General features: G+C 43.4%; 1 protein-coding gene across 3 annotated transcripts in view; it reads right to left on the reverse strand.

Moving 5' to 3' along the window:
- CNTN5 (contactin 5) overlaps positions 1-25,466 on the reverse strand; it is a 666,148-nt gene that overhangs the window by 8,849 nt on the left and 631,833 nt on the right. For all 3 annotated transcript variants that reach the window (XM_081197615.1, XM_081197616.1, XM_081197617.1), the window contains 3 exons: positions 13,455-13,525; positions 8,499-8,733; positions 6,402-6,511 (listed from right to left, as the gene is read on the reverse strand). In XM_081197615.1, the coding sequence (XP_081053741.1) occupies positions 6,402-6,511; positions 8,499-8,733; positions 13,455-13,525 (416 nt within the window). The remainder of the gene's footprint in view (positions 1-6,401; positions 6,512-8,498; positions 8,734-13,454; positions 13,526-25,466) is intronic.

A 25,466-nucleotide genomic window follows, 5' to 3' on the forward strand; every position in this document is an offset into this window, starting at 1 on the left:
AAACATCTACCAAGTTGATGGTGGTGGTGATTTATTTCCAAAGCGCCTAAAAGTTTCTAGGCACTGTACACATATTAAAGGAGACAGTAGCTTACAAAATATGGAAAGGAAAGGGAAAGGAACATTCAAAGCAGCTCACAAAATATTGAAGAACATATAATATTGGAAATTGGCTTACACACCCAAACACATATGCATAACAGACACACGCCAGTAAGGAGACAGAATATAACCAGCACTAGAAAATACAGCAGACAAAAGCTAACCTTCTTTTCCAAAAGCCCACTAAACCTACAGTGTTTTACATGGCACCTGAAAGACTAGGAATGGGCCTCTCATGGGAAGCAGTTCTAAAGCCTGGGTGCAATGACCGAAAAGGCCCCGTCCCATGTAACTATCCCTTAACCTCCACAGTTTTATTTTTAAAAAATGTTTTATTAATAGAATTTCAGCTACAGAAAATAAATGAATGAAAAACAAAAGAGAAAGATAGTGCAAAGATACAATAACAAAAATTATATAATTATATATAATTATTATATAGATATATAAATAGTATTATTGTCCTAATACATATATGATTATTGATAACCTACTGTATTCTGTATAAACTTGTTCCAAATGTCAATATATTTGTCCAAACAAAGCCTGTGTCTATAAGTTGTTCGTTCACATGTTGCGAGTATTGTCATCTCATCAATCCATTGATTAAAAGGGATCATATCTTTATTCTTCCCTAACCTCCAAAGTTGAGCATTTATTTTTAAGTGCGGAAATCAAGATCAAGGGACCTTTTCAACTGGATCACACTGAAGCATGGTGATGCAACCAAATAATTTCTGAAATCCAGTGAAAGATACATCTTTCCCTTGGGAGTCCATGGTGCTAGGAGCACACCACACATTTAAAGCATTCTTATACCACTTTAGCAGTCATGGCTTTCGCTAAAGAACCCTGACAGCTGTGCTTTGCTAAAGGTCGTTAGAAATTGCAGCTCTGTTGGGAGTGTGTGTGTGTCTCCTAACAATCTCTCTGCACCCTTAACAAACTACAGTTCCCAGAAGTCTTTGGGGGAAGTCATGGCATCACAGTGCTTTAAGTATGCTGTGGGTAATTAGTTGGTATTGTGAATTAGGTTTAAAGGGAATTGTACCTGTTTGTTTCTTTGTTTAAACATTCCTATTTATTATTGTTGTATCTCACTACTTGTCCCACTTTTGGGGAGATGGATGTATTTATGACAGCGCCAGTCCATCAGCCTTTTCCTTTCATGATGCTGGTCTGTAAGAAGACTGTGCATTGATTCCAATTTCATCCACAGGGCAATTTGGCTCTGAAGAAGCTACTCATAATTATCTAGACAACATTTCCTCAGAGAACGAGGCTTACAGCCCAATTATGCAGCAGCTCGCAGATTCAAGCAGTCGCTTCCAGTGCCAGGGCATAGAGGCAATCTGCAGCTGCTAGCAATTTTTCAGGGTGAACAGAGCAAAGGTGTGAATCTCTGCATGCCCCCCCTGCAGCTAAAGCTGTCCCAAAGGACTTGGAAGCACAGGTAATGTGCTGGACTTGGGACAAATCGACATAATAAAAATGCCTACGATAAACAAAACACGGCATGTGATATATATGTATTCGCCCTTGCCACGCCACTCGTTATAACCCTAGCCGTTGAAAGCCAGCCTTATGAAAAGGTAGAGCTTTGTGAAATACACAGGGTTGGATCCAGACTAAGGGGAACTCCTGTGGCAAGACTTTCTGGGATGAAAAGCTTAGGATACATTGGATTTTTGGCTCAGCTGGTATAAGCTGCTCATCTCAGTTCAGCTGGCGCTCAGTCAGCTGACCTGAGAGTGGTGTAAGTCCCTCAGATGTGGCATGATGGGGGTGGAACCAGATAGGGAGGACTCTGGTTGGCTCCTCAGCCTATTCAGCTTAGTCACATGACCTGGCAACCCAGCGTAGAGCACTGTTTTAAAAGCTTGTGTAGCCTTGCCAGGTTTCGGCAAACCAGCTGCCGCCGCCCTGCTACTAAGAGCCAACACGCCAATGAGGCACAATAAGGCCTCCTCTCAGGCAGCAGAAGACCCTGAGGCAATGCCTCCTGAGTGTTATGCCTGCTGTGCTGATATTGTTTGGAAAGCATTGGTGCTGATTTCAGCTTGGACGGTGCCAATTTCCAGCAACACCTCACTGAAACTGTGCCAGATCTTGTGGAGCACATGAGAGCTCGTGCAATTTGGGTGGGATCTTGCTGGAAATTGGTGCAATCTCACCCAAAATGGTTGCCAATGCTAGCACCGCTTCTGTGGGGCAGGCACCTCAGGCAGCACTTCCAGCGTGGTGTAGTGGTTAAGAGCGGTAGTCTCGTAATCTGGTGAATCGGGTTCCCGTCTCCGCTCCTCCACATGCAGCTGCTGGGTGACCTTGGGCCAGTCACACTTCTCTGAAGTCTCTCAGCCCCACTCACCTCACAGAGTGTTTGTTATGAAGGAGGAAGGGAAAGGAGAATGTTAGCTGCTTTGAGACTCCTTAGGGTAGTGATAAAGCAGGATATCAAATCCAAACTCTCTTCTTCTTCTTCTTCTTCTTCTTCTTCTTCTTCTTCTTCTTCTTCTTCTTCTTCCCGTTTTGCCTCAAGTGGCAAAATGGAACATGCAGCCGCTATTGCTACTGAATAGGGTTTGGATCTGGTGTAGCATTACGCTGGCCCAACTTAACCAGATTGATATACACAAGTTTCTTAGGCATAGGATTGCTACCTCGGGTCCCACTGACACCAATCGGACATGGCTTTGTCATGCCGAATGAAGTGCTGAAACCTGCCCTGCTGTTTTGTGAATATTTTCTTCCCCAGTTTTCAGTCTCATTCCCACGGCACTTTAGAATTTCTTTATAATTCGGTGGCTAAAGGGTTGAGCTGATCTTATGATTTCCCCTGCACTCAACATTTCTCCAGCACTCTTGCAACCTTCCTGGTATGACAAAGGCCCCCTATGAGAAGTTACCTCACAGTGTCTTACCCTCAGCTTTAAAGTGAGGGTAGCTGGGAAGGCTGGCGACTGAGCACCCGAGACCAATGCACTGACTTACTTCATTTTTTTAAGGTAAGTTCTTCCTTTTACCTTACATTCCCCTCCCACATTTATTTCTATAACAGTAATAAGACTCTGCTTTAAGAAATAACAACAAACAGGTGAGAGGCACCATCCTTGCCTTTCTGTGCTTACAAGGAAGCCCACTTGGAAATAGCATGAGCTTTCCAGGAAGTATGGGCACCCAGGAAGGCTGCAGAGCACTGGAGAGAGATTATTTGCAGAATGAAAGGACAGATACTCACAAAGCCCCTCAGGCATCTTGATAGTCAGGGAAGCAAAACAAAAGCCCCCCCACATCCTACCATGACAATGTTGCTTTAAATTTTCTCTCCCCTTTGATAACTCTCAGAAGCAGTTTATTTTCTCATTAACTGAGAGAAAATGGTAAAAAAAAAAAAAAATGCTGAAGAAATTTTCAGTGCTGCCTTAGTCACGATTCACTTTTCAAAACTGGATTTTAATAGTATTGATGTTCAACTTAAACATCCTTTGAGTCTGGCAAGTTTCCAGTGGAAAAGCGTGACGGTGGCAGCTGGTAGCTTCAATAGCTTTTTGAAAAATACACAGATTCATGGTCAGGGAGCCAATTCCTATATTGTAGGAATGTGATTGCTAAAGGGAGCCTCCACACAGCATTCCTCAAGCTGCCACATGATGGAGACAAGCAAAAGGGGGAGAGCTGTATCTCCTACATTTTTTTCTTATGATCACCCAGGGCTGGCCACTGTCAGGTTAAAGAATGCTGGACTAGACAGATCAGCAAGACACTTTATGTTTCTATAGATTACAATGTTTTTTGTGGGAGTACATAGAAAACTGTGTTGTACCAATCGCAACATGGGTCCATCAGTACTGTCAACACGGACTGGGACTGGCACTCCAAGGTTTCAGACAGGAGTCTTTCCCAGTCCAACCTAGAGATGCTCTGGACTGATCTTCTCTGCAAAGCATGCTCTCTACCACTGAGCTATGGCCAATCTCCAGGTAGGGGAATCAAGAAGGCACCAGTAATACCAAACCACAGAACCTAGGGCTTGTCGATCAGAAGGTTGATGGTTCGAATCCCTGTGACGGAGTGAGATCCCGTTGTTTGGTCCCAGCTCCTGCCTACCTAGCAGTTCGAAAGCACGTCAAAGTGAAAGTAGATAAATAGGTACCGCTGTGGTGGGAAGGTAAATGGCATTTCCGTGCGCTGCTCTGGTTCACCAGAAGTGGCTTAGTCATACTGGCCACATGACCAGTGGCAGCTGTACGCCGCTCCCTCGGCCAGTAAAGCGAGATGAGTGCCGCAACCCCAGAGTCGTCCATGACTGGACCTAACAGTCAGGGGTCCCTTTACCTTTACTAATGCCAAAAAGCACACTCATCCAGTTGAGAGAACCAGTTATTGTATTACCAACCATCTCTGGTGTTTAGACCTGAAGAGGTGGCAGCTCTTTGTAGTTCTGCCATCTTCAGAAGAGTGGAAAATGACAGCCCATGGGGACAGTTTTCTCTGTGGCAGCTCCTAAATACTGAACCATGGAAAACAGTAACCAGAAAAGGTTGGTCTCTGTTGGTAACCAGGCCTCTGTTGGTCCAGAGCAAAGGACTATCTAGCATGGACTCTCTGAGTGTCCCTAGTTTCCAGGGACAGTACCGGATTTTTTCCACCCCCGAGCCAAGGAGATGAGTAACTATACAACTGTTAGAAGACACCTGAATGCAGCCATTTACAGTGATACCTCCAGTTGTGAATGGGATCCGTTCTGGAGGTCCGGCTGGATCCCGAGGTTTCCGCAACCCAAGGATCACTGTTCTGCGCATGCGTGTGGCGGTAGACTGCTTCTGTGCATGTGTGTGTGGCGAAACCCGGTCCGATACTTCTGAGTTTGCCACTTTCGTAACGTGAAGTTTACGTAACCAGAGGGTTACGCAAGCTGAGGTGCTACTGTATAGGGGAATTTTTTAATGTTTAATGTTTCATTATGTTTTTATATATGATGGAAGCCATCTAGAGTGGCTGGGACAACCCGGTCAGAGGGGTGAGATATAATAATAGTAATAATAGTAATAATAGTAATAATAGTAATAATAGTAATAATAGTAATAATAGTAATAATAGTAATAATAGTAATAATAGTAATAATAGTAATAATAATAATAATAAAAAAATAAAAAATAGGTAAAGGTGACACCTGACCATTAGGTCCAGTCGTGGCCGACTCTGAGGTTGCGGCGCTCATCTCGCTTTACTGGCCGAGGGAGCCGGCGTACAGCTTCCAGGTCATGTGGCCGGCATGACTAAGCCACTTCTGGCGAACCAGAGCAGCGCATGGAAACACCGTTTACCTTGCCGCTGGAGTGGTACCTATTTATCTACTTGCACTTTGATGTGCTTTCGAACTGCTAGGTTGGCAGGAGCAGGGACCGAGCAATGGGAGCTCACCCCGTCATGGGGATTCGAACCGCCAACCTTCTGATTGGCAAGTCCTAGGCCACAGCGCCACCCGCCTCCCTAATAATAATAAATAGGATGTCCCTATTTTTATCAGAGAAATGTTGGAGGGTATTCTAGTTTGGCATTATATTTCCCACCATAATTTTATCCTCATATCCTCGTACTCTGCCTTGCTATATCTTCACAAAAGTGCGGATTATAAATTTGCTAATAAATAAATAAATATAAAATAAAGACGCAAAATCCACTAAAAAAAACCCAACAAAACCCAAACAAATCTCCACCCAGCTGCATTTCTCAATGGGGAAAAGTACAAAGTTAGAGGATGCTAAATGACCAGCCTGCATTAGCCTCAGAAGCAATGCTGGCGGTTCTTTGCTGAAAACCCAGGGCCACATCACCGATAGCTCTGACTGCCATTCAAGGATGCCTTTGAAAGCGGACAATTGCTAGCAATATACCCCTCAGTACAAAACACAGCAGACCTGCGGTTGTTCCAAGTAGGTCACAGGGGACTTATGTCTCCTGTCACTTTTGTTAACAAAACATGGCAGCAAACAATTGCAAAAGAAACAGGGCAGCCAACCGCCCCGGAAAAAAAATTATATATTGCAAAAATAAAATAAAAATGCCGCTGATCAGAAAAGCTTCTGAAGTCTCAAAAACCTGCTCTGTGGATTCTATACTTTACTTAGCATAATGGGTAATCCAGCCCTGTCTGAATAACTTCCTCTCCTTTTGTTACTGCTGTATGATAACTATTAAAAAATGGACAGAGCTTTCACCGCATCATCCTTTTAGCCGGCCACAGGGTTAGGGAAGCAAAAGCAAAACCCATCACAGTTTGTATTTTATATTAATACCTCAAATCCCTGAGGTCTTCCCAGGCTTTCTTTGCTATGTCTCCACGCAACGAGAATCTCTGAAACAGACAATCCTGTAGCCTGGACATCAGTTGGAGCAGCGCTGGGTTCTGTAGGTAAGGGGGGGGGGGAAATGAAATAGTGAACTTCAGCTGGAACAAAATAGCAGAGCCAAATTTGTCATATACTTTCCCTTTAGCCTCTCTTATTGCTGGGGATAAAACTTCACAGTTTTCTGAGCATCAGCAAAAGAGGTACAATGAAAACTGTTATTTCTATTGCTTTCCTTTATGTCACATCCGTTCGTATCCCTATTTCCGACAGGCCCAGAGAGATGGGCTATTGAGAACTCCGATGCCTACGCCACAGCCCACTGAATGTTTTGTGACAAACTAGCACAATCCTAAGCGTTTATGATCGACGTGGTGCGTGGGAAGAGAGGGTTGATTATTACTGTGGTTGCTTTTATTATTAAAGCATTTATAGCCAACTTTTCAAAACATGCACTGAAGGAGGCCTACAGTAAAATAGTCATGATGCAGTCACAATATGACACCTGGCTAACACATCAAACCAAAGTTCCTATGTTTTCATAGCATGAAACAAGAAATGTTATGGAGTCAGAGAAATATTATGCTTCGATGTTTTCCACCCAATATGATGGTCTGTGAAGTAAGTGTGCCTTGTTTTCTGTTTTATGCAATTCAAAGATTTGTGCATTGAAAGCCATTTCCTGGATTTTATATCATTGAAGCAATTACCTTGTTGTCAGGGAAGATTGCGGCAGGACAAATAATTTGCAAGCTCCCCAAAATGGTGGGTGGCAGTTTTCTATAAATGTGGAAATTATTTCCCTTTCACAGAACTGTGTTGCTCCAAATGGAAAGTGAGGAGACCAAAATATAAATAGCTTTTCCCCATATGGGAACAGAAATCAAGTATTTTTGCTTAATACAAGAAACAAATGCTTGCTTTTTTGTTGCATTGCACGCCGTTATTCACTGGGCTTTCACCAACGCTAGACACTAAAATGCAAATTGGCAGGAAAAGGTTGGGAATGCACAATCTATGAATAAGCTCTGGTATAATTTTCTGAAAGTTTATGGAGATGGAATGGTAGCTTTTATTGATTTGGACTGGAAAAAGAGACCATCAAATCTGCTGTGAGATGAAATAGCCCACAACTCAGTACATTGCTGAATGTTGTTTGACTAACACTAAGAATAAGATTGATAGGTCCATTAGGTTTGCCTATAATTGTTGCCAGTGTTATGATCATAACCTTTTATTAATATTCCAGCATCAACTTCCAACTATAAATGCATTTGTAGAACTGTGCAGATGAAAGGTCCAATATCTATAAAAGTTATTTTCATAATATTTAAGATATTATGCGCAGGGTCTCAGCTACACTGTTTTCTCATTTGCAAAGGCCATCATCTGGACTTCCATGTTTAGTTTACCATAGATAGCCGTTGTATCTAAAACTAATGGGAGAGCTTCATTCATTAAGTGAAAATGAGCCTTGGAAAGGTAATCAGTGGGCATCTCTTTACTTAAAAAATTGTGTCTGTTTTATACTAGTTTGCCATGGGAAGCCCATGTTGTGAATACTCCTAAGTATCCACAGGAACATAAAACAAGCCTGCTGGAACAAGCAAATGGCAGCTGGTTACTCCTGCCATAGCCTAATTATTATCAGCTTGCAGTGATAAGGAGGGAGGCTTTGCCACTGGTACCTCTGACGTTATAGAAGTCACTTCCTGCTGAAATATGAGAGGATCCATCTGCATTGGCATTCCGCTGGCTTTTGAAGAGACGCCTGTTTACACAGACTTTCTCTTGATCTCTTGAGTGGAGTCTTCTGTTTAATTACTGTTCTGTTCTAATGAGATTGTTTTATTACATATTTTAATCTTTAAATGGGATTTTTTTAAATTGTGTATTTTAATTACGGACACTTATAATCCGTTTGTGATCTGTTTTTATACTTGTAAACTGCTTAGAAGCCTATTTGGGCATTCAGCAGCGTATTAATTAATTACAGACATCTGATTTTTAAAAAATGGGAGTGGAAGATTGGGTTCACCAACTCACCTCCCTCTGCAGAGCAAATGACTACGATAGGACTGAATGGCCCATCTCCTTTGTTGTTGTAAGCGCCAACTTTCACTTCGAATGGAGTCAGTGGAGGCACACTCTCGTCTCTGTAGATGAACTTGGACGCATCGGAAGAGGTTACCATTTTTTCCTTCCAGCCTCTTGTCCCGTTGGGCCGGAAGGCTACTATGTACCCAAAGCTTTCTCCATTCTGGAACTCTTCAGAAACTGGCTAAAGAAAGATGAGTTTGGTTATTCCTCTGGTTTGAAGTGGAAGATAATCTGCCCAAAGCTATTTCTTGGATAAGATTGCTACCATGACTACTACCGTGATTAATTTTTACCTGCCCTTCACTCTGAGATCCCAGGGCAGGCTATCACAATTTAAACACAATGTTAAAAACAGATTAGGACAACTTAAAAAGGTAAAGGTAAAGGACCCCTGATAAGTCCAGACAACTCTGGGGTTGTGGTGTTCATCTCGCTTTACGGGCCGAGGGCATTTGTCCACACACAGTTTTAGCATGACTAATCCACTTCTAGCAAAACCAGAGCAGCGCACAGAAATGCTGTTTACCTTCCTGCCAGAGTGGTACCTATTTATCTACTTGCACTGGCATGCTTTCAGACTGCTTGGTTGGCAGGAGCTGGGACCGAGCAACAGGAGCTCACCCCGTCATGGGGATTTGAACTGCCAACCTTCTGATCGGCAAGCCCAAGAGGCTCAGTGGTTTAGACCACAGCTCCACCTGTATAAATAAGGCGGATCCTAAAAATATGCATCTCGAGCAAAGAGGGGTGTCTGCAACCTTCAAAGCGACACAATATTGGAAGGGAAAGGTTAAGGGATGGCATTTGGGACACTGCTAGCATGATGAAGTTCACTCAGCTAGTTGAGACAAGCAGCCCAGTACTCAGAAAGTCCTACTGAGTTCAGCAGGACTTATTCATAAGGGTGAATAAGATGGCAAGCTTTTGAGAAGGAACAGGAAAAGATGGAACTTTATAATGCACTAGGATGCCAAATTTTCAGGCAATGTACACCTGTATAATATACTTTAATTGTTGGAAGATACTTTCTCCTTCATAATGTTAGCTTCATGTAAAACAACAACAACAACAACAAAGGGTTGGATCTGGACTTTTAGAGCAGTCGAAAAGTTGCACTGGGCTATGCAGGATTGGGATTGAGCAAAGTCCCCCTCCACAGAGCTGGCCCCCTTTTGGTTGTAGTCCTGCTAGGTTTACCCATAGGTAAGTCCAAATGAATTCAATGGTGCTTACTCCCAGCTAAGAGGGGTTAGGTTTGCTGCTAAGTACAGCCATTGAACTGAATGGCATTTAAGTTGGCAATGACTTTCCATTGTGTTCAATGGAACTATTCAAAGCGTGATGAAGGGAACAATCCCTATGCACAAAAAGCTGGCGTAAGACACACTGGTGTAAGTTACATCTGGGTCAAGTTACATGAGATCCAAAGCCTGTCAAGAAACAAGGCTGCTGCTCTGCCTAAGCCTGGCAGAGGGAAAACGTGACTCTAAAACTGTGTTCTATGCTAGGTCCCCAGGTCACATGACCAAGCTGAACAGATTTAGGAACCAGCCTAAGTTTCCCCTCGCTGGTCTTGGTCTAGCTGCACCCATAGCTGCTCATCCTGGTGGATCTTGCCATAGGATTGCCCCCTAAGTCTGGATCTAACCCAGCAACAAACATTTAAATCACCATATTCATAAATAAACAAATGAACAGAATACCCAAGCCAAACTTTCGATATAATTTGAAACTTAGGCCTCAAATTATGCTGTCTGCGGGCGAGAAAACTTCCAGTTATCGTTGTCCGCCGGTTAAATGGCGTTCTGGCATTTTTCTTTTAAATATAACGCAGTGAGAATTCTTGGAAAGACCACTGATTTTCATAATTCCTGGCATTATTTCCTGACATTTTGAAAATGAGATGCCTGAATATCACTCCGGTTAGGAGAGCTACTGCTAGCAGGCAGCATCTCACTTCAAGGAAATCCTCAAAGTTTGCTGCTGCATTGCAGAGTTCAGTGCTGCTGGCATGAATTGCAAGGCTCCCAACCAAATGAAACATGGTGTTTTTAATTGGCACCAACGGGAGCCTTCTTCCCATTGTAAATAGTAGGCATTTGGGTGTGGGTATGTGGAGAGATCCATTTCCAATCTATACGCCATGCTCTGGTAACTTCCAGACTGGATTATTGCAATGCGCTCTATGTAGGGCTGTCCTTGAAGGTGACTCAAGTTGGTCCAAAATGCAGCAGACAGATTACTGGCTGGGGCAGGCACAGGCAAACTCGGCCCTCCAGATGTTTTGGGACTACAACTCCCATCATCCCTAGAGAACAGGACCAGTGCTCAGGGATGATGGGAGTTGTAGTCCCAAAACATCTGGAGGGCCAAGTTTGCCTATGCCTGGGCTGGGGTTCCATATAACAGTTCATTTCTGGGTTGAACAGTTCCGGGTTGACAGTTCATTTCCAGGTGAAATTTAAGGCGCTCGTGCTAGTATTTAAAGCTCTAAATAGTCCGTTTTATAATGTACCCGGCAGATGCAGAATCAGAACCATAGCTGTAGCTAGGTGATCTTGCGCCCCTGGCAGAACCGTCCAGATTGCGCCTCCTAGCCATGGACAAATTAGCTCTTCTTTCTGCCGCTCCTCCAACCCTCCACCCATTCAATTCAACCTCTATTTAAACCTTTTCTTATGAGGCAATACTCAATATTTTGATTACAGGTGTGTTTATGGACATATTTTTGGCTGATTTTGTGGGGGGGCCCTTGTCTGCATCCCTGGCGGGGGCCCACCTCACCACCCCCTAACTATGGCTCTGATCAGAAGTTTCTTCTTCTTTATGTCTTTCTTATCTCTTTGTTCTCTCCTCCCTTCCCCCCCTCTCTTTCTCTCTTTCATGTCTTTTCAATTCTGTCTATCCTCCATGAGTGCCATCTGATACAGAGGAACTCATCTTATTTTTTATTAATTTTTATGTTCATCTTAAAGATTGTAGGAAATGCAAGAGATTTAATTGGAAACGCAGGGGTCAGCAAAGTCCAAAGGCACACTTTTAAGATTAAACAGCAAAAATAGCACTATAATTTAAGGCAACTTGCTGCGATCTCTTCAGTATTTATTTACTTATTTAAAATATTTATAGGCCGTTTTCCCAAGCAAACCTCCCCAAGGTGGCTTCCATGGTAAGAATGTCCAAAATACAGAAGCAATAGAAAATAGAAATGCAAAATGCACTAAAAGTTAAATGAGCCAGCAATAATAAAATACCCACCCAGCAAAGATAAAACCCAGTTTCCCTATTCATTGAGTTCATAGAGCAGTATAGCAAAAGAAATAGAGATCACACACAGGCCTCCTGAAACAGGCAAATCTTCAGATTATAGCGGATTAAGGATTATAGTGCGGTGATTTTCCAGAGGTTTATTAGTTTTCTTTGCAAATCTATAACCCGTACTTTCAAAAAACATAGCAAGGTTGAGTATGACATATAAGGATAGAATCGAGAAAAGAGACACAAAAACATCCACAATACTTCAATAAATATCAACAAATGCTGACTGGTTAAAAGATAAATCATGTTGCAAAAGCCTGCATAAACAAACGAAGAAAAAAGTTTTCAAAAGACATTTGAAGGAAGGGAGGGATGGTTTCCATCAAACCTCTAGTGGCAGGGAGTTCCACAGGATGGGGTCTGCCACACTAAAGGCCCGGTCCCTCGTGAAGGCCAACCAAACCTCAGGGAGGGAGGAGAAAGAATCAGCATGTTTAGTGAAGCAGGATGGTTTAGTGAAGAGAGCTAGGTCCACACTCCTGCCTAGGAATGGGCAAATCTGTCAATTTCGGGTCTCATTTTTCCAATCTTAAATTCAGTTCTCCACATTTTGGAGCAATTTGCATTTATTTATTTTTAAAGATCCTCATGAAAATTCACCAGCATTTTCATCTGAATTTCTTCCAAAAAGCACATTTTTGCATGCAGTTTTGACGAATTCATACATTTTTTGCAAGCATTCCCCACCCCCATAGAATGTACTTTTTCCATTTTATTTTAACTAATACCTTCACCTTGGAGTTGTTGTTTTTTTGTACTTCTCCGAATACATGCATTTTTCCCAAAACTGGTTGGCGAGTTGCATTGCAATGTTCAGATAAAGGCGAATTCTGAAGGACAGCTGTGTTCGGGTTCACTCGTTGTTTCAGAAAGTCACGAATTTGATCCATTCAACTTTCAATGCAATGCAAACTGAACCAGATTTCTTCCTCATCCAGTTCTACTTTTGTAGAACCTCCTTGGAGGTTTTTAAGCAGAGGTCGGATGGTCATCTGTCCTGGATGCTTTAGCTGAGATTCCTGCATTGCAGGGGGTTGGACTAGATGGCCCTAGGGCAGTGGGTCTCAACCTCTGGGTCCACAGATGTTGTTGGACTACAACTCCCATCATCCCTGAGCTCTGGCCTTGCTAGCTAGGGGTGATGGGAGTTGTAGTTCAACAACATCTGGGGATCCACAAGTTGAGAAAGGCTGATCTAGGGGGTCCCTCCCAGCTCTGTGATGACAGACACTGCAGAAGCAATTGCAGCAGTGGGGTGAGGGAAACTTGGTGGTGTTAACTTGTTGCTTAATATCAGATATGGATGCTGATTTTGCTCCTTGGTTATCCCAGGTTGTGGCTTAAGTCTCGAATAATAAACCAGAATTAATTTGGGGGGTTCTGCTGGACTCTCCACAGGATCTCCACTTCCTCTTCATGTTAAATTGGGCGCCGCGGGGAGATTTTAACCGACATTTAAGACCTGATCTTCCGAGCGCCTCTCTTGACAGGCTTTGCTGTGTGGAAACCTCTGTGCAGATCTCTGTACCCTGCTCTCAAAGAAGTCAACATGAAATGAGGCCTTTAATCAAAAGAACTCCTTACCTCCCATGCTATTACTAATTCATGCCTTCTTCCACTTCTGCCACTTACATTAGCAGGAGCTGTCTTTGGAACTGTGAACAAAAGAGAGAGGGGGGGGAGAAGGGGGAAAATTGAGAACAAGCTAGTTTGTGAAGTCACCCCCCTTGTCAAGAAGATGATGCATCCTGGGCAAATCAGGTAAAGGGAAAAAAATCAAATAAAGGAAAATGCTGCTATCTGTGGTTGGATTCTATTTCCAGTAGAAACCCAATTATCCTGATGCACTGTGCCAGGAAGATTTTGGGCATCACCTGGAAGGACAGAGTCTCAAGCCTACATTCCCAGCATGGTTGCATGCCTTTCTCAGCGACGTCTATGCTGGCTTGGCCATGCCCACAGAATGGGAAATCAGTATAAAGTAAGCCGCACATAAGCGGCACACAAAACACTAAAAAACCATTCTACATTCTAAATCTTATACTAATAATCCAAAAATTGAGAGAGCTATGTACAAGATTTACTACAGAAGCCACAAACAGAAAACTCATTTAAATTGTGTCCAAAAGGAAGATACAGTCTTTAAATGTTCCTTTAGCTAGCCTCCTGTAGATATCAACAAAGGTAAAGGTAAAGGTAAAGGGACCCCTGACCATTAGGTCCAGTCGTGACCGACTCTGGGGTTGTGGCACTCATCTCGCTTTATTGGCTGAGGGAGCCAGCGTACAGCTTCCGGGTCATGTGGCCAGCATGACTAAGCCGCTTCTGGCGAACCAGAGCAGCGCACGGAAAAGCCGTTTACCTTCCCGCCGGAGCGGTACCTATTTATCTAATTGCACTTTGACATGCTTTCGAACTGCTAGGTTGGCAGGAGCTGGGACTGAGCAACAGGAGCTCACCCCGTCGCGGGATTCGAACCGCTGACCTTCTGATCGGCAAGTCCTAGGCTCTGTGGTTTAACCCACAGTGCCACCCGTGTCACAAATAAACAAAGGTAAGTTGGATCAAATGGAGTGTCAGTGATGTTACACGCAAGGGTTAAAGATCAACAAGGATAAGCTTGATCAAACGAGGTGTCGGTGATGTTACGCAGAAGTGTTAGACAGGGTTCTGGCGTTTGTCACCTGTTTCGCTCATGAAGAGTCTCGGGCTTCTTCAGTAAATTCTCTCTCACGGTTTTGATATATTTATAAACATTCAAGTCCATATGCTACATTTCTTCTTAGATTAAGCTACAATATTTAATTTCTTTTTTCAGGAAATTCTCCCTCAAGATTTTGGTGTATTTACATACATTCAACTTCTTTCTTGACTTAAGCATTTATTCATTTACTAAGCCAGAATGGGAATGGGAAATGGCAGGATCCCCAAGGAGGTGTTCTATGGGGAACTGGCTTCAAGCACCAGGTGGGTTGACTGACCAACTCTGTGTTACAAAGATGTCTGCAGACATGGCATAAAGGCTGCCAACACCAATCCCGCCATGTGGGAACCCCTTGTAGACGACCGTGGTGCTTGGAGACAATGAGTCAGGCTGTGTATGTGCAGCAACGACCAGAGGAGGAATGACTGTTCGGAGGAATGCAAAGAGGAGAAACGCCATGGTGCACCTGTAGCAGCACAACCGGACACCTTCATCTTCCCCAGCTGCAACAAAACATGTCTCTCCCCTATCAGTCTCTACAGTCTCTGCGGCAGCCTGACCTCATTCCCAAAGGCGCACTCCTCCATTGTCTCCTGAGACTGATGGGATGCCCAAAAAACCAAAAAACCAACACCAGTTCCCAAGCAGTGAGAAGCTTCAAGGGTGCAAGCTCTTACCTTGGTTTCAGTTCCCTTGGAATACAGGTCACTGGAGATTGCAGTGTCCTTTTGATATATACACACATATACATAACTTGACACATGCACACAGCTCCTCCTTCTAGAGCAGGCATAGGCAAACACGGCCCTCCAGATGTTATGAGACTACAATTCCCATCATCCCTGACCACTGTTCCTGTTAGCTAGGGATGTTGGGAGTTGTAGTCCCAAAACATCTGGAGGGCCGAGTTTGCCTATGCGTGTTCTAGAGGCATCACTAGCTAGTTGTTTCTGTGGCAACACATCTGTAGTTGGCCAACACTTTAGCTATGTGAAAGGGATGCTCAACTGACTTTTAATTTAACAAAGGGTTTGGCCACTTCAGCAGTTCCTTCTACTACAGACTATAGGCTTGGAGGAGACCTCAAAATATCATTGAAACCAACCCCCCCTTCCTAAAATAATACTAGTAGTGCAAAACCAATGAACAATTAAGCAGAAAAAACGCATAGAAGAATAAAAATACGATTCAATAATACCTATGTGAATTTTTTCCTTTAAGTCTCCGCTTCCCACCCCAAATTTCCTCTCTAGCCTGCTGATCTTTGTCGTTGCCGTTTGGACAACATAAGAGTTATTCATTGAGTACAACTCCCATCATCCCTCAGTTCTGGCAGTACCAGCTAAAGCTGATAAGAACATAAGAAGAGCCTTATAGATCAGGCCAATGGACCATGTAGTTCAGCATTGTAGCCCTACAGTGGCCAACCAGATGTCTGTGGGAAGCCCTACAGACATCTGGTTTTTGATGCCCAGCAATTGACATTCAGGGGCAGACTGCCTCTGACAGCTTAGGTAGTACATGGTGATAGTCCAGTAATACGTGGAGGGCCATAGGTTCCTCATCCCTGGTTTATAACACGAATGAACCAAGTCTTGGTTCAATTATAAGCTATCTCCTCCTGCATGAACCGATCCAACAATTACAACAATCTTCAGAGACCTCACTCAGAAAGACCCTATCTTCTGAGTTGAGGGACCTTCTCAGTGAAGGCACCTTCCCTCTGGAGTGTCCATCCTCTTCCCATTCACAACCAGCTTCTACTTTCAATGTCCTTTAGAAAAGAGCTGAAAATACCACTCCCCCCAACTTTGAATGAAGTTTGCTATTGCAGCCTGCTCTGAATTTGCTGGTTCTGTCCTGTTTTAACTTACAGTACTGATTTATTTTATTTGCTAGTTTTGTAATAATAAAAATAAATATTTTTTTATTTATACCCCACCCTTCCTGGTTCAGAAAACCGGGCTCGGGGCAGCTAGCAACAAATTTAAAACACTTAATTGATGCAACAAAAAAAACAACAGCATAAAATACAGTATAAAACGTGAATAACAATAAATTCAGAATTCAAAAATCAATTTAGGGGGAAAAACCATCCAATAAACATTAGATGATCACCAGGGCTAGCTGGCTAAATTAGTCCTATTTGGGCCAGTGAGGAGACCAGGGGAGAATTAGCTGTGGGATCCCAGAGCGGGTAATCTTCATAAAAAGGGAAAGGGAAGGGAAGAAAGAGGAATAAAAGATCAGGCTAAGTTCAAGTTTTCTTGAGAGTCCCATGGACTGCAAAAAGATCAAACCTATCCATTCTTAAGGAAATCAGTCCTGAGTGCTCACTAGAAGGACAGATTGTGAAGCTGAGGCTCCAATACTTGGCCACCTCATGAGAAGAGAAGACTCCCTGGAAAAGACCCTGATGTTGGGAAAGATTGAGGGCACAAGGAGAAGGGGACGACAGAGGATGAGATGGTTGGGGAGTGTTCTCGAAGCTACCAACATGAGTCTGACCAAACTGTGGGAGGCAGTGGAAGACAGGAGTGCCTGGTGTGCTCTGGTCCATGGGGTCATGAGGAGTCGGACACGACTAAACGACTAAACAACAAACAACAAGTTCAAGTTGAAAGCCAGGTGGAATAGATCTGTCTTACAGGCCCTGCGGAAGGAAGTTAAATCCTGCAGGGCTCTGGTCTCATGGGACAGAGCATTCCACCAGGTCAGAGCCATCACTGAAAAGGCCCTGGCCCTGGTGGAGGATAATCTGACTTCCTTAGGGCCCGGGACCTCTAAACTATGATTATTCATGGACCTTAAGGTCCTCTGTGGGGCATACCAGGAGAGGCTTTCATTGTTATTCTTATAGCAGTGCTTTCATTGTTATTCTTAGACAACTTGAGAACCCAAGCAATTGTGGGTCAGAGTTCATATCTCCTTCTTTTTTAAAGTAAATGAACAAAACGTTATAGGCTTGTTGGGGTCAGCTTCAGGGACATCAGTTGCCCACCCCTAATTTATATAATGGCACAAAGCGATGGCATCCGAAGGCATAGCTGTGCCATAGTCTGTCTTTTGCTGTTGTCATTATCATGCCATTCCTTTACTAGTCCTTTGGTAGATAATGGAGCTGCGGTAACGCAATCTATTAAATCAGTTCTCGAAAGAATAGCCTCTCTCCTCAATGCCTGCAAGGCTTGTGCTTTATTTATTCATCTGTCATTGGGCTGATTTAGAGCACCGACGCCCTTTGAAGCATCTGAGCTGATGGCCTTGTTTGTTACTCGGCCGGAGATGAGCACCTTTCCAGAGGATCGTTGGTAATAGCCTGGTAGGCTGAAGCCCTCCTTAAATGAGTAAATGTTAAAAGAATAAACCTGTCCAAAGAATGAATCTCTGTCTGCCCTGAACTGTAAAATACAGAGACGTACAGGGAAACTCTGAAATGAATAAGCATTTTAAAAATAAATATGTCAAAGCAATATCCTCCCCCTCATTGCACCAAAGCAAAAAAGCAAAAAAAACAACAACTTGCAGTCAGAGAATGAATACTCTTAAATGAATAAATGTTCAGTGAAGAAAACTATTAAAATGAGCCATTTCCCCCTGCTTGTCACTAGAACTGGGGTTGTTTATGGGCAGTTTCCTCTGGAAATTCACTTAATATTATGGAATACGTTTTTCTACCAAGAAGTATTTGCCCATAAGCTATGTTTATTGCCACACAATCAGTACCTAGTTCCTAATCAAGATATTAATTATCAACAGCAATACACATACTGGTTAGTTTGGGTTTGATTGAGGCAGTGGGTAAGCCTCTGTTTATTGGAGGGGAGGTTGTAGCCTCTGCCTGCTGCCCTTGATAAGGGCATCCTGTTAAAGGGATCTGGGTTTGTGTGGATCCTCTCCAAAGTCCAGGTGTGGGCTAGGGCCATGCCATGACCCCAACGCGGACCCCTTGGGGTGCCCCTATTTCACGTAAGTCATAGGGCTCCTCCTTCTGGTAGTTTACCCTTAGTTGGACTGCCTGTAGACAGTCATGAGTCAAAATATACTTGGGCTTCACCCAATGCCTAAGCCAAACCGCTTGCATCTGTAACCAATAAAGTTGTGGCCTGTTTTAGCCCATTAACCTAAATACTCATCTTTGTGTGTTTATTATGCGCTCTATGTGGGGCTACCTTTGAAGGTGACTGGGAAACTACAACTAATCCAGAATGCGGCAGCTAGACTGGTGACTGGGGGTGGCCGCTGAGACCCTATAACACCAGTCTTGAAAGACCTACACTGGCTCCCAGTACGTTTCTGAGCACAATTCAAAGTGTTGCCACTGCCCTTTAAAGCCCTAAACGGCCTCGGTCCTGTATACCTGAAGGAGCACCTCCACCTCCATCGTTCTGCCCGGACACTGAGGTCCAGCGCCGAGGGCCTTCTGGCTGTTCCCTCACTGTGAGAAGCCAAGTTACAGGGAACCAGGCAGAGGGCCTTCTCGGTAGTGGCACCTGCCCTGTGGAACACCCTCCCACCAGATGTCAAAGAGAAAAACAACTACCAAACTTTTAGAAGACATCTGAAGGCAGCCCTGTTTAGGGAAGCTTTTAATGTTTAATAGGTTATTGTATTTTAGTGTTTTGTTGGAGTGGCTGGGAAAACCCAGCCAGATAGGTGGGGTATAAATCATGAATTATTATTATATTATTATTATTAATCCATAGGGAAATACAGTAAATACAGAACATGACGACCCTAACTAGGGAGTTTTGTGAATAGGGAGGTGAAAAAAATTTGCTCTAGGAAGCCTATGGCTACCCATATATTGTTGGACTACAACCACCATTGACCATTGACCATGCCTGCTTGGGAGTTGGGAAGAGAACAGAAGAGTCTTGAACAGGCTGAATGTCCATCAAATCCAACATTTTGTTCTCACAGTGGCCAACCAGATGTCCGTGGGAAGCCCCATAAACAGGACCTGAGTGCAACACAAACTCTCCGTACTTGTGATTACCAGCAATTCCTAGAGTGGAGAGCACAACTATATAATAATAAACTAAATCGGGGATGGGCAACCATTTTCCTGTTGAGGGTAGCAATCCCTCAGAGTAATCTGTCAAGGGCTGCATGATGCCTATATGGGCAGCACCAAGCACAGTGATGGGCAAGACCAATGCCCAAAGCAATCAGGGCCACCATTCTCCCTCCATCCCTCCCTCTCCCTCTCTCCCTCTCCCTCTCTCCCTCTCTCTCTCCCACCCCTTTCTCTCTTTCTTCTTCTGCGCCCATTAGGTTGCCTGAGGAGAAAGAGATCACTCTTGTGAGCTGATTGATTGCAGAAGGCTTTTAAAATTAGGGTGAGGGCAACTTACAATTAGGCGGATTGCCAGAGGTTGCCCATTCCTGAAATGAACAGATGACAATTGGCTTCATTTAAACAAAGCTCCAAAAGATACTGCCTGAGGCAGGCTGCTTGATTCTGTCTAATGCTGGGGCTGCCTCTGGCTGCTTCAAGGTGAAGATCAAATTGCTGCTGCCTGTTCTTCCTGTATATTGGTAAATACTCAGATATTACTGAAGAGCTTCAAGACCCAGTATTCCCTATACACTTGAAAAATGACACTGTACAGTTGTTTTGTAGCTTCATGCTGCCTTGGGAATGAGAAACACGAAACTATGGTTTGGAGCTTCAAAAATGAGCCCCCAATTTCCTCCTTCCACTTCTGTGCTATGATTCCTTCCCTGGCTTCCTGGTTCATGCAAACCACAGTTTGCTGTTACTTCCAAATCAGCAAACCTTGGTTTGCACTTGTCAGTTAATCAGAATCCAGATGTGTGCCTCAAATATATTTGGATCTCAATATTTGTCATAAGGACACTTCCAGCTATTCATATACAGTGGTACCTCGGGTTAAGTACTTAATTCGTTCCGGAGGTCCGTTCTTAACCTGAAACTGTTCTTAACATTGAAGCACCACTTTAGCTAATGGGGCCTCCTGCTGTCACCGCACCACCGGAGCACGATTTCTGTTCTCATCCTGAAGCAAACTTCTTAACCTGAGGTACTATTTCTGGGTTAGCGGAGTCTGTAACCTGAAGCATATGCAACCTGAAGCGTATGTAACCCGAGGTACCACTGTAATTTTTCCCTATTAAAGGAGGCTTTAAAGACTCACACATTTCAAGCCACCTTTTCTTAAAAGGATAGTTTCATGCTGATGATGCTAGTGCTGAAGCAGTTATAAGCTAATTGTGCTGATTCTACCATTTTCCTGCTGGACTGGAATTAATTCCACCATTGTAATATAGTGGGTTATGCCGAAATTGAGCATTGATTATATTCAGTATGTTGGTAGCCGCATTTTGCAATGTATATCTACATACAGAAGCATGCATATTAATAAAAAAGTGATTTCTCAGGCAGGCATTAGCGTGTACCTCAGTGTACCTCTCTTGTTTTGCTCAAGGTCACACACTATTGGGCCTTCCTTATGTATTAGAATTTGAAAAATCACTCTCCTTTTTCTTGGCTGCATACAGATTTAAGAACTGGACAGCGCCAACTTGATTATGTGTTCTAGACCATGCTTTGCTAGTGGCATACTGTGTGACCTTGGTCAAGTCACTTTTGCCCCCGTTCCCCCCCGCTATCCTGCCGTCTGTCTTGGTAATTTATTGCCTTTAAGTTATTATTGTCTCTTAATTGTCAATATGGCTCTTATCATAATTAAGATCAGACAGGACCCTGAAGCAAAGGGCGCAGGATACAGCGGGTGAGATTAATCTAGAGAGAAAGGAGGACAAATGTGGAACATCTTTGCTACGAAAAGATACATTGTGGTGGGCGGCACTCAGGGAAGAGGAACAGAAGCTGAAGGGGCTCCGCCAACTTATAGGCAAGTGAAGGAACGGACAGATTATCTAGCACTCTGCAAGTGTTGACTGGACAGCAAGGACAAAAGCCAGTGATGTCGGAAGCCTGTTGAAGCATTCAACTACCTACATCTTTCGACACCTTGCGGCAGCAACAGAAATCCAAGGTACTCAAATGCACAAGACCACTATGGACAGCCCCCCCCCTGCAAGTTGGAGGCACACTGGAATGACACACACACACACACACACACACGACACACACACACACACGACAGACACACACACACGAGTCAACACACTTAGGTCCATCCATCCCTAGCTGGATGGGGTCATCAGTTCGGGTTGTGTAAGTTTCTTGTTTTTAAAGTCTTAAATTCAGTTCCCCACAGTTCAGGTTATTCGCTTGAATCCTCACAAAAATTCATCGGTATTTTGGTTCAAATTTATCTTAACGAGTACATCTTTGTGTGCCATTCTGAGTAACATGCATTTTCTTTGCCAGCAGTTTTCCTGAAAAGAATGCAGGTTGGTATATTATTTCCAGGAACCACTCTATTTCCGTGATTGTCATTTGCTTTAAACTGTTCTTAATATTGACTTTTAAATGGTTGTAAACTTCTCAGGGATCTGATGGTGAAGGGCACGTAATAAAGAAATAATAGAAATAGAAATAACAGAAATAACAGAAATAACAGAAATAACAGAACAGAAATAGAAATAGAAATAGAAATAGAAATAATAGAAATAGAAATAGAAATAATAATAATAATAATAATAATAATAATAATAATAATAATAATAATAATAATACACATTGGGTTCTATCCAAAGGAGCACTAAGTCTCTTCTTCCATCAGCGCAATTCCTTGCACAACGGCATGTTCTTCCTCTCATCTGCCCTGCACCCTCCCAAATTAGAAGCTTTCTCGTTAAAATTCAGACAAAATCAATTTTTTCCTCCACCCCTCTGCCCGGCATCGTGAGTCTGAAAGCATCCACAGAGGCATGCGTCCTAAGGGGGAATAGCTTGCAGTAGCCAGGTGCCTGCAAAGTGGACGTTTATTTATGTGTGCGCACCTGTGTGCATGATGCTAAGTGTTGCGTTGTGGTTAAAGCCCCTTTTCTTCATGGGGCTTGATCTCAGTTAAGAAAACAGGAATGTCAACAGCTTGACAAAGCTTTCCTGATGAATGGACTAAAGCGTCCTGGCGATTCAGCAGACTCTTGAATTTATTTGTTGTCATCATTTCCTTTTCCTTTGTATCTTATTTATTTATTTATTTCCTTTTCGCTTTGCGGTACACATCAGAGAAGCCGACAAATGTTAAACGAAAACCCTTTCATGGTATGAAAGGGCACCGCTGAAGTTCACACCCTCCTAGGCAGACGTTTCCCATCTCATCTCTTCTGGAATTAGATGTGAAAATGTGTCACTTCTTTCCAAAGGAGTTGGTCCAACATATCTGAACAAGTGGAAAACAGCAGGGAGTGGGGTGTGTGTGTGTGAAGATTACAGAATCTAGTTCATATATCACGCATTGCATCGTAGGGAGCTTGAAATGCAATTCCTATGCGTTGCCAGTATCTGAACACATTTCCCCCTTTCCCTTCCTTTTAATGCAATGCAAACACTGATTTCCTGAAGTACATTTAATTTCAATTTTAAATGACAAGTTTGCATCTTAGGGGCTTTTGCCTCATCTTCCACTAAGGCCATGTTACCAAGTATTACTTCGTAGGCCAGCGGCAGTCAATATGGTGCCCTTCAAATATTACTGACCACAATTCTCATCAGCCTCAGTCAACATGGCCAATGGATGTTGGGAGCTGTAGGATAATAGCATCTACAGGGCACTATGTTGGCTTGTTGCTGGCCTCCGTCTGTCTCAAGAGACAATGGAGTGTGCTTCTGGGGGTGAAGTCAAACCACTGCATTAGCAGCACCAAACTGACCTCCCCAGGACACAAGACTGGGTAGTGTGTATAGAGGTCCTTGGCTGTCCAGACCACAAGACCGATGTGGTACAAAGGAAAACAGAGCAATATGTTTGGCACCAGCTAGGCTGCAGGAGTTGCCCAAAGGAGGCATACAAGGCACCATCCAACCATCTTAGGGACTCCATTCTTGATTTGCATAGAGTTTTCTTCTCCTGAAGATATCCCGCAAGGCAGTGGAGGTTTAGGGTCAGAGTTTTCCTTCTCCTAGATGAGCTACCTTCTCAAGTTGATGAGCCCCATCTCCCTCTCACTTCCACAGCATGGGCAGAAGCCTCCTTCTTGACCATTGGACCCACTATTGGTCTCATCCACTCAATCCTCCAGAGTCTGTTTTGGCATGCAGGGGTAATCCCTAACTCACCAAGGGTTTGAGACCCATTGGCTACCTTCACCTGGTTTAGCCAGCTAGTCAAAGCCATTTCCCGGGGTGCAGCCTCTGTTGGATGCTGACAGCTTCTAGAAGCCACAGGTGAGAGCTGAGTGCAGGGTGGGGACCAAAGATGGACAAACTACCCCAGAAGGAGCATGACGTGTCCCGCAGCAGAGCTACTACCATGTTACCAGTCCCTTTTCTCTCTGGACTCCATCTGCATTTTTTAAGTGACTCTACAAACACCTCTGTTCCAAACAATTCAGAGGTTCCTTTATAGGAGGGTTTGCTCAGTTGACTCTGAATAACTTTAAATTCCAGAGTGGGGACAACTGATTTTGGTTTGGAAACAAGGCCCTGTTGCAATGTATGCCAGTCTCTCAACAGCCCCTGCAAAAAATGTCAGAATTATTATTTCCATATTGCTGGCATGGAGAGCTGAGAGTTTGGAAGAAGACTGAATTGCCGGAAGTCCCGCAAAGAGAGTTCATATGAAACAAACGAATGCCTGCCTGTGCTGCAACAGTCCTTCAAGAGAACAGAAACCTCCACAAACTAAACACACAGATATATATCAATCCAGCCACAGGGAACTTGAGTGCAAGTGAGTTCTTTTTGTTGTGGGGTTCAATCAGAAATGCCTTTAGAAATTTGTAGCACGGCTTAAGACCAATACCTGGTCAGCTTGAGTTAAACCCTTATCTAAATTAGCAGCCTGTTTTTGTTTGATTGTATTTTCAGAACAGTCCAAGTTCGGATTAAACTGGAAGAATAATCTTGATGTTGAGATAGGGCTTTTCGGGTGGGTAAGAATGGTTTGCCCGATCATCATCTGCATTGCAAAATGAGACATGTCCGCGTTTACAAAAATAGGTGGAAAAAATTAAAACCACCCTCATCCAGATAAAGAACAAACAAAAACAAGCTGGTCTGAAGCAGCTCATTATTCCACCATTTTATTCCTTGGAAGATCTAATTTTGAATCAGGCTTTCTCTTTGCCCTCCTTAATTCCTGCACATATGCGGCTACTGATAAATGTCACCAGCTTATTAGCTCATGGAATCCAGTGTGCATGCATGATTAGCAGGGTAAACTCTGATTCTACTCAATTTCGACTCTTACTTCCCCATGAATAGATAATGTAATTGATGCCGTGCCCCAAGGCTTCAAATGCCCAACTGCTTTAGCGGGATGTCTTGCATGTTTAAATTCATGTTCTGGGCTCTTTTTCTAACTTCGTAGACCTGTAAAATATGCATGTGAGCCAGAAGCGATGGAGTCAGAGCTGCCTTCACCCAAAGAGGGGATAGGAGTTTGTAAAAGTTACGATGATGCGATGATGAATTAATAACAGTAATAAAAATAATTTGGAAAAGTAACATAATACTAATAGCAGCATCGAAACTGGCTGTTTTATTGATCTGGCTTTTTAAAAAACCAATCAGCTTGTTTAGCATGCTCTTAATATTTTATAGGGCTGCTTTATGTTATATTTTATTTTATTTGTTGGTAGCCGCCACAGACATCATTGTGTGAAATGGTAAGATATTAAGGAAGCAAGATCTGCTAGGTTGAGCAGGTTAGGATCTAGTGGATCTCCAGCAGAGCTACAAGGCTCCTGGGACAACCAGGCTATGGAGGCTTAACTGCCTCATCCTTGAT

The sequence above is a fragment of the Podarcis bocagei genome (genome assembly GCF_964188305.1).
Source record: "Podarcis bocagei genome assembly, chromosome: 6".
In the NCBI taxonomy this organism is placed as follows: Eukaryota; Metazoa; Chordata; class Lepidosauria; order Squamata; family Lacertidae; genus Podarcis; species Podarcis bocagei.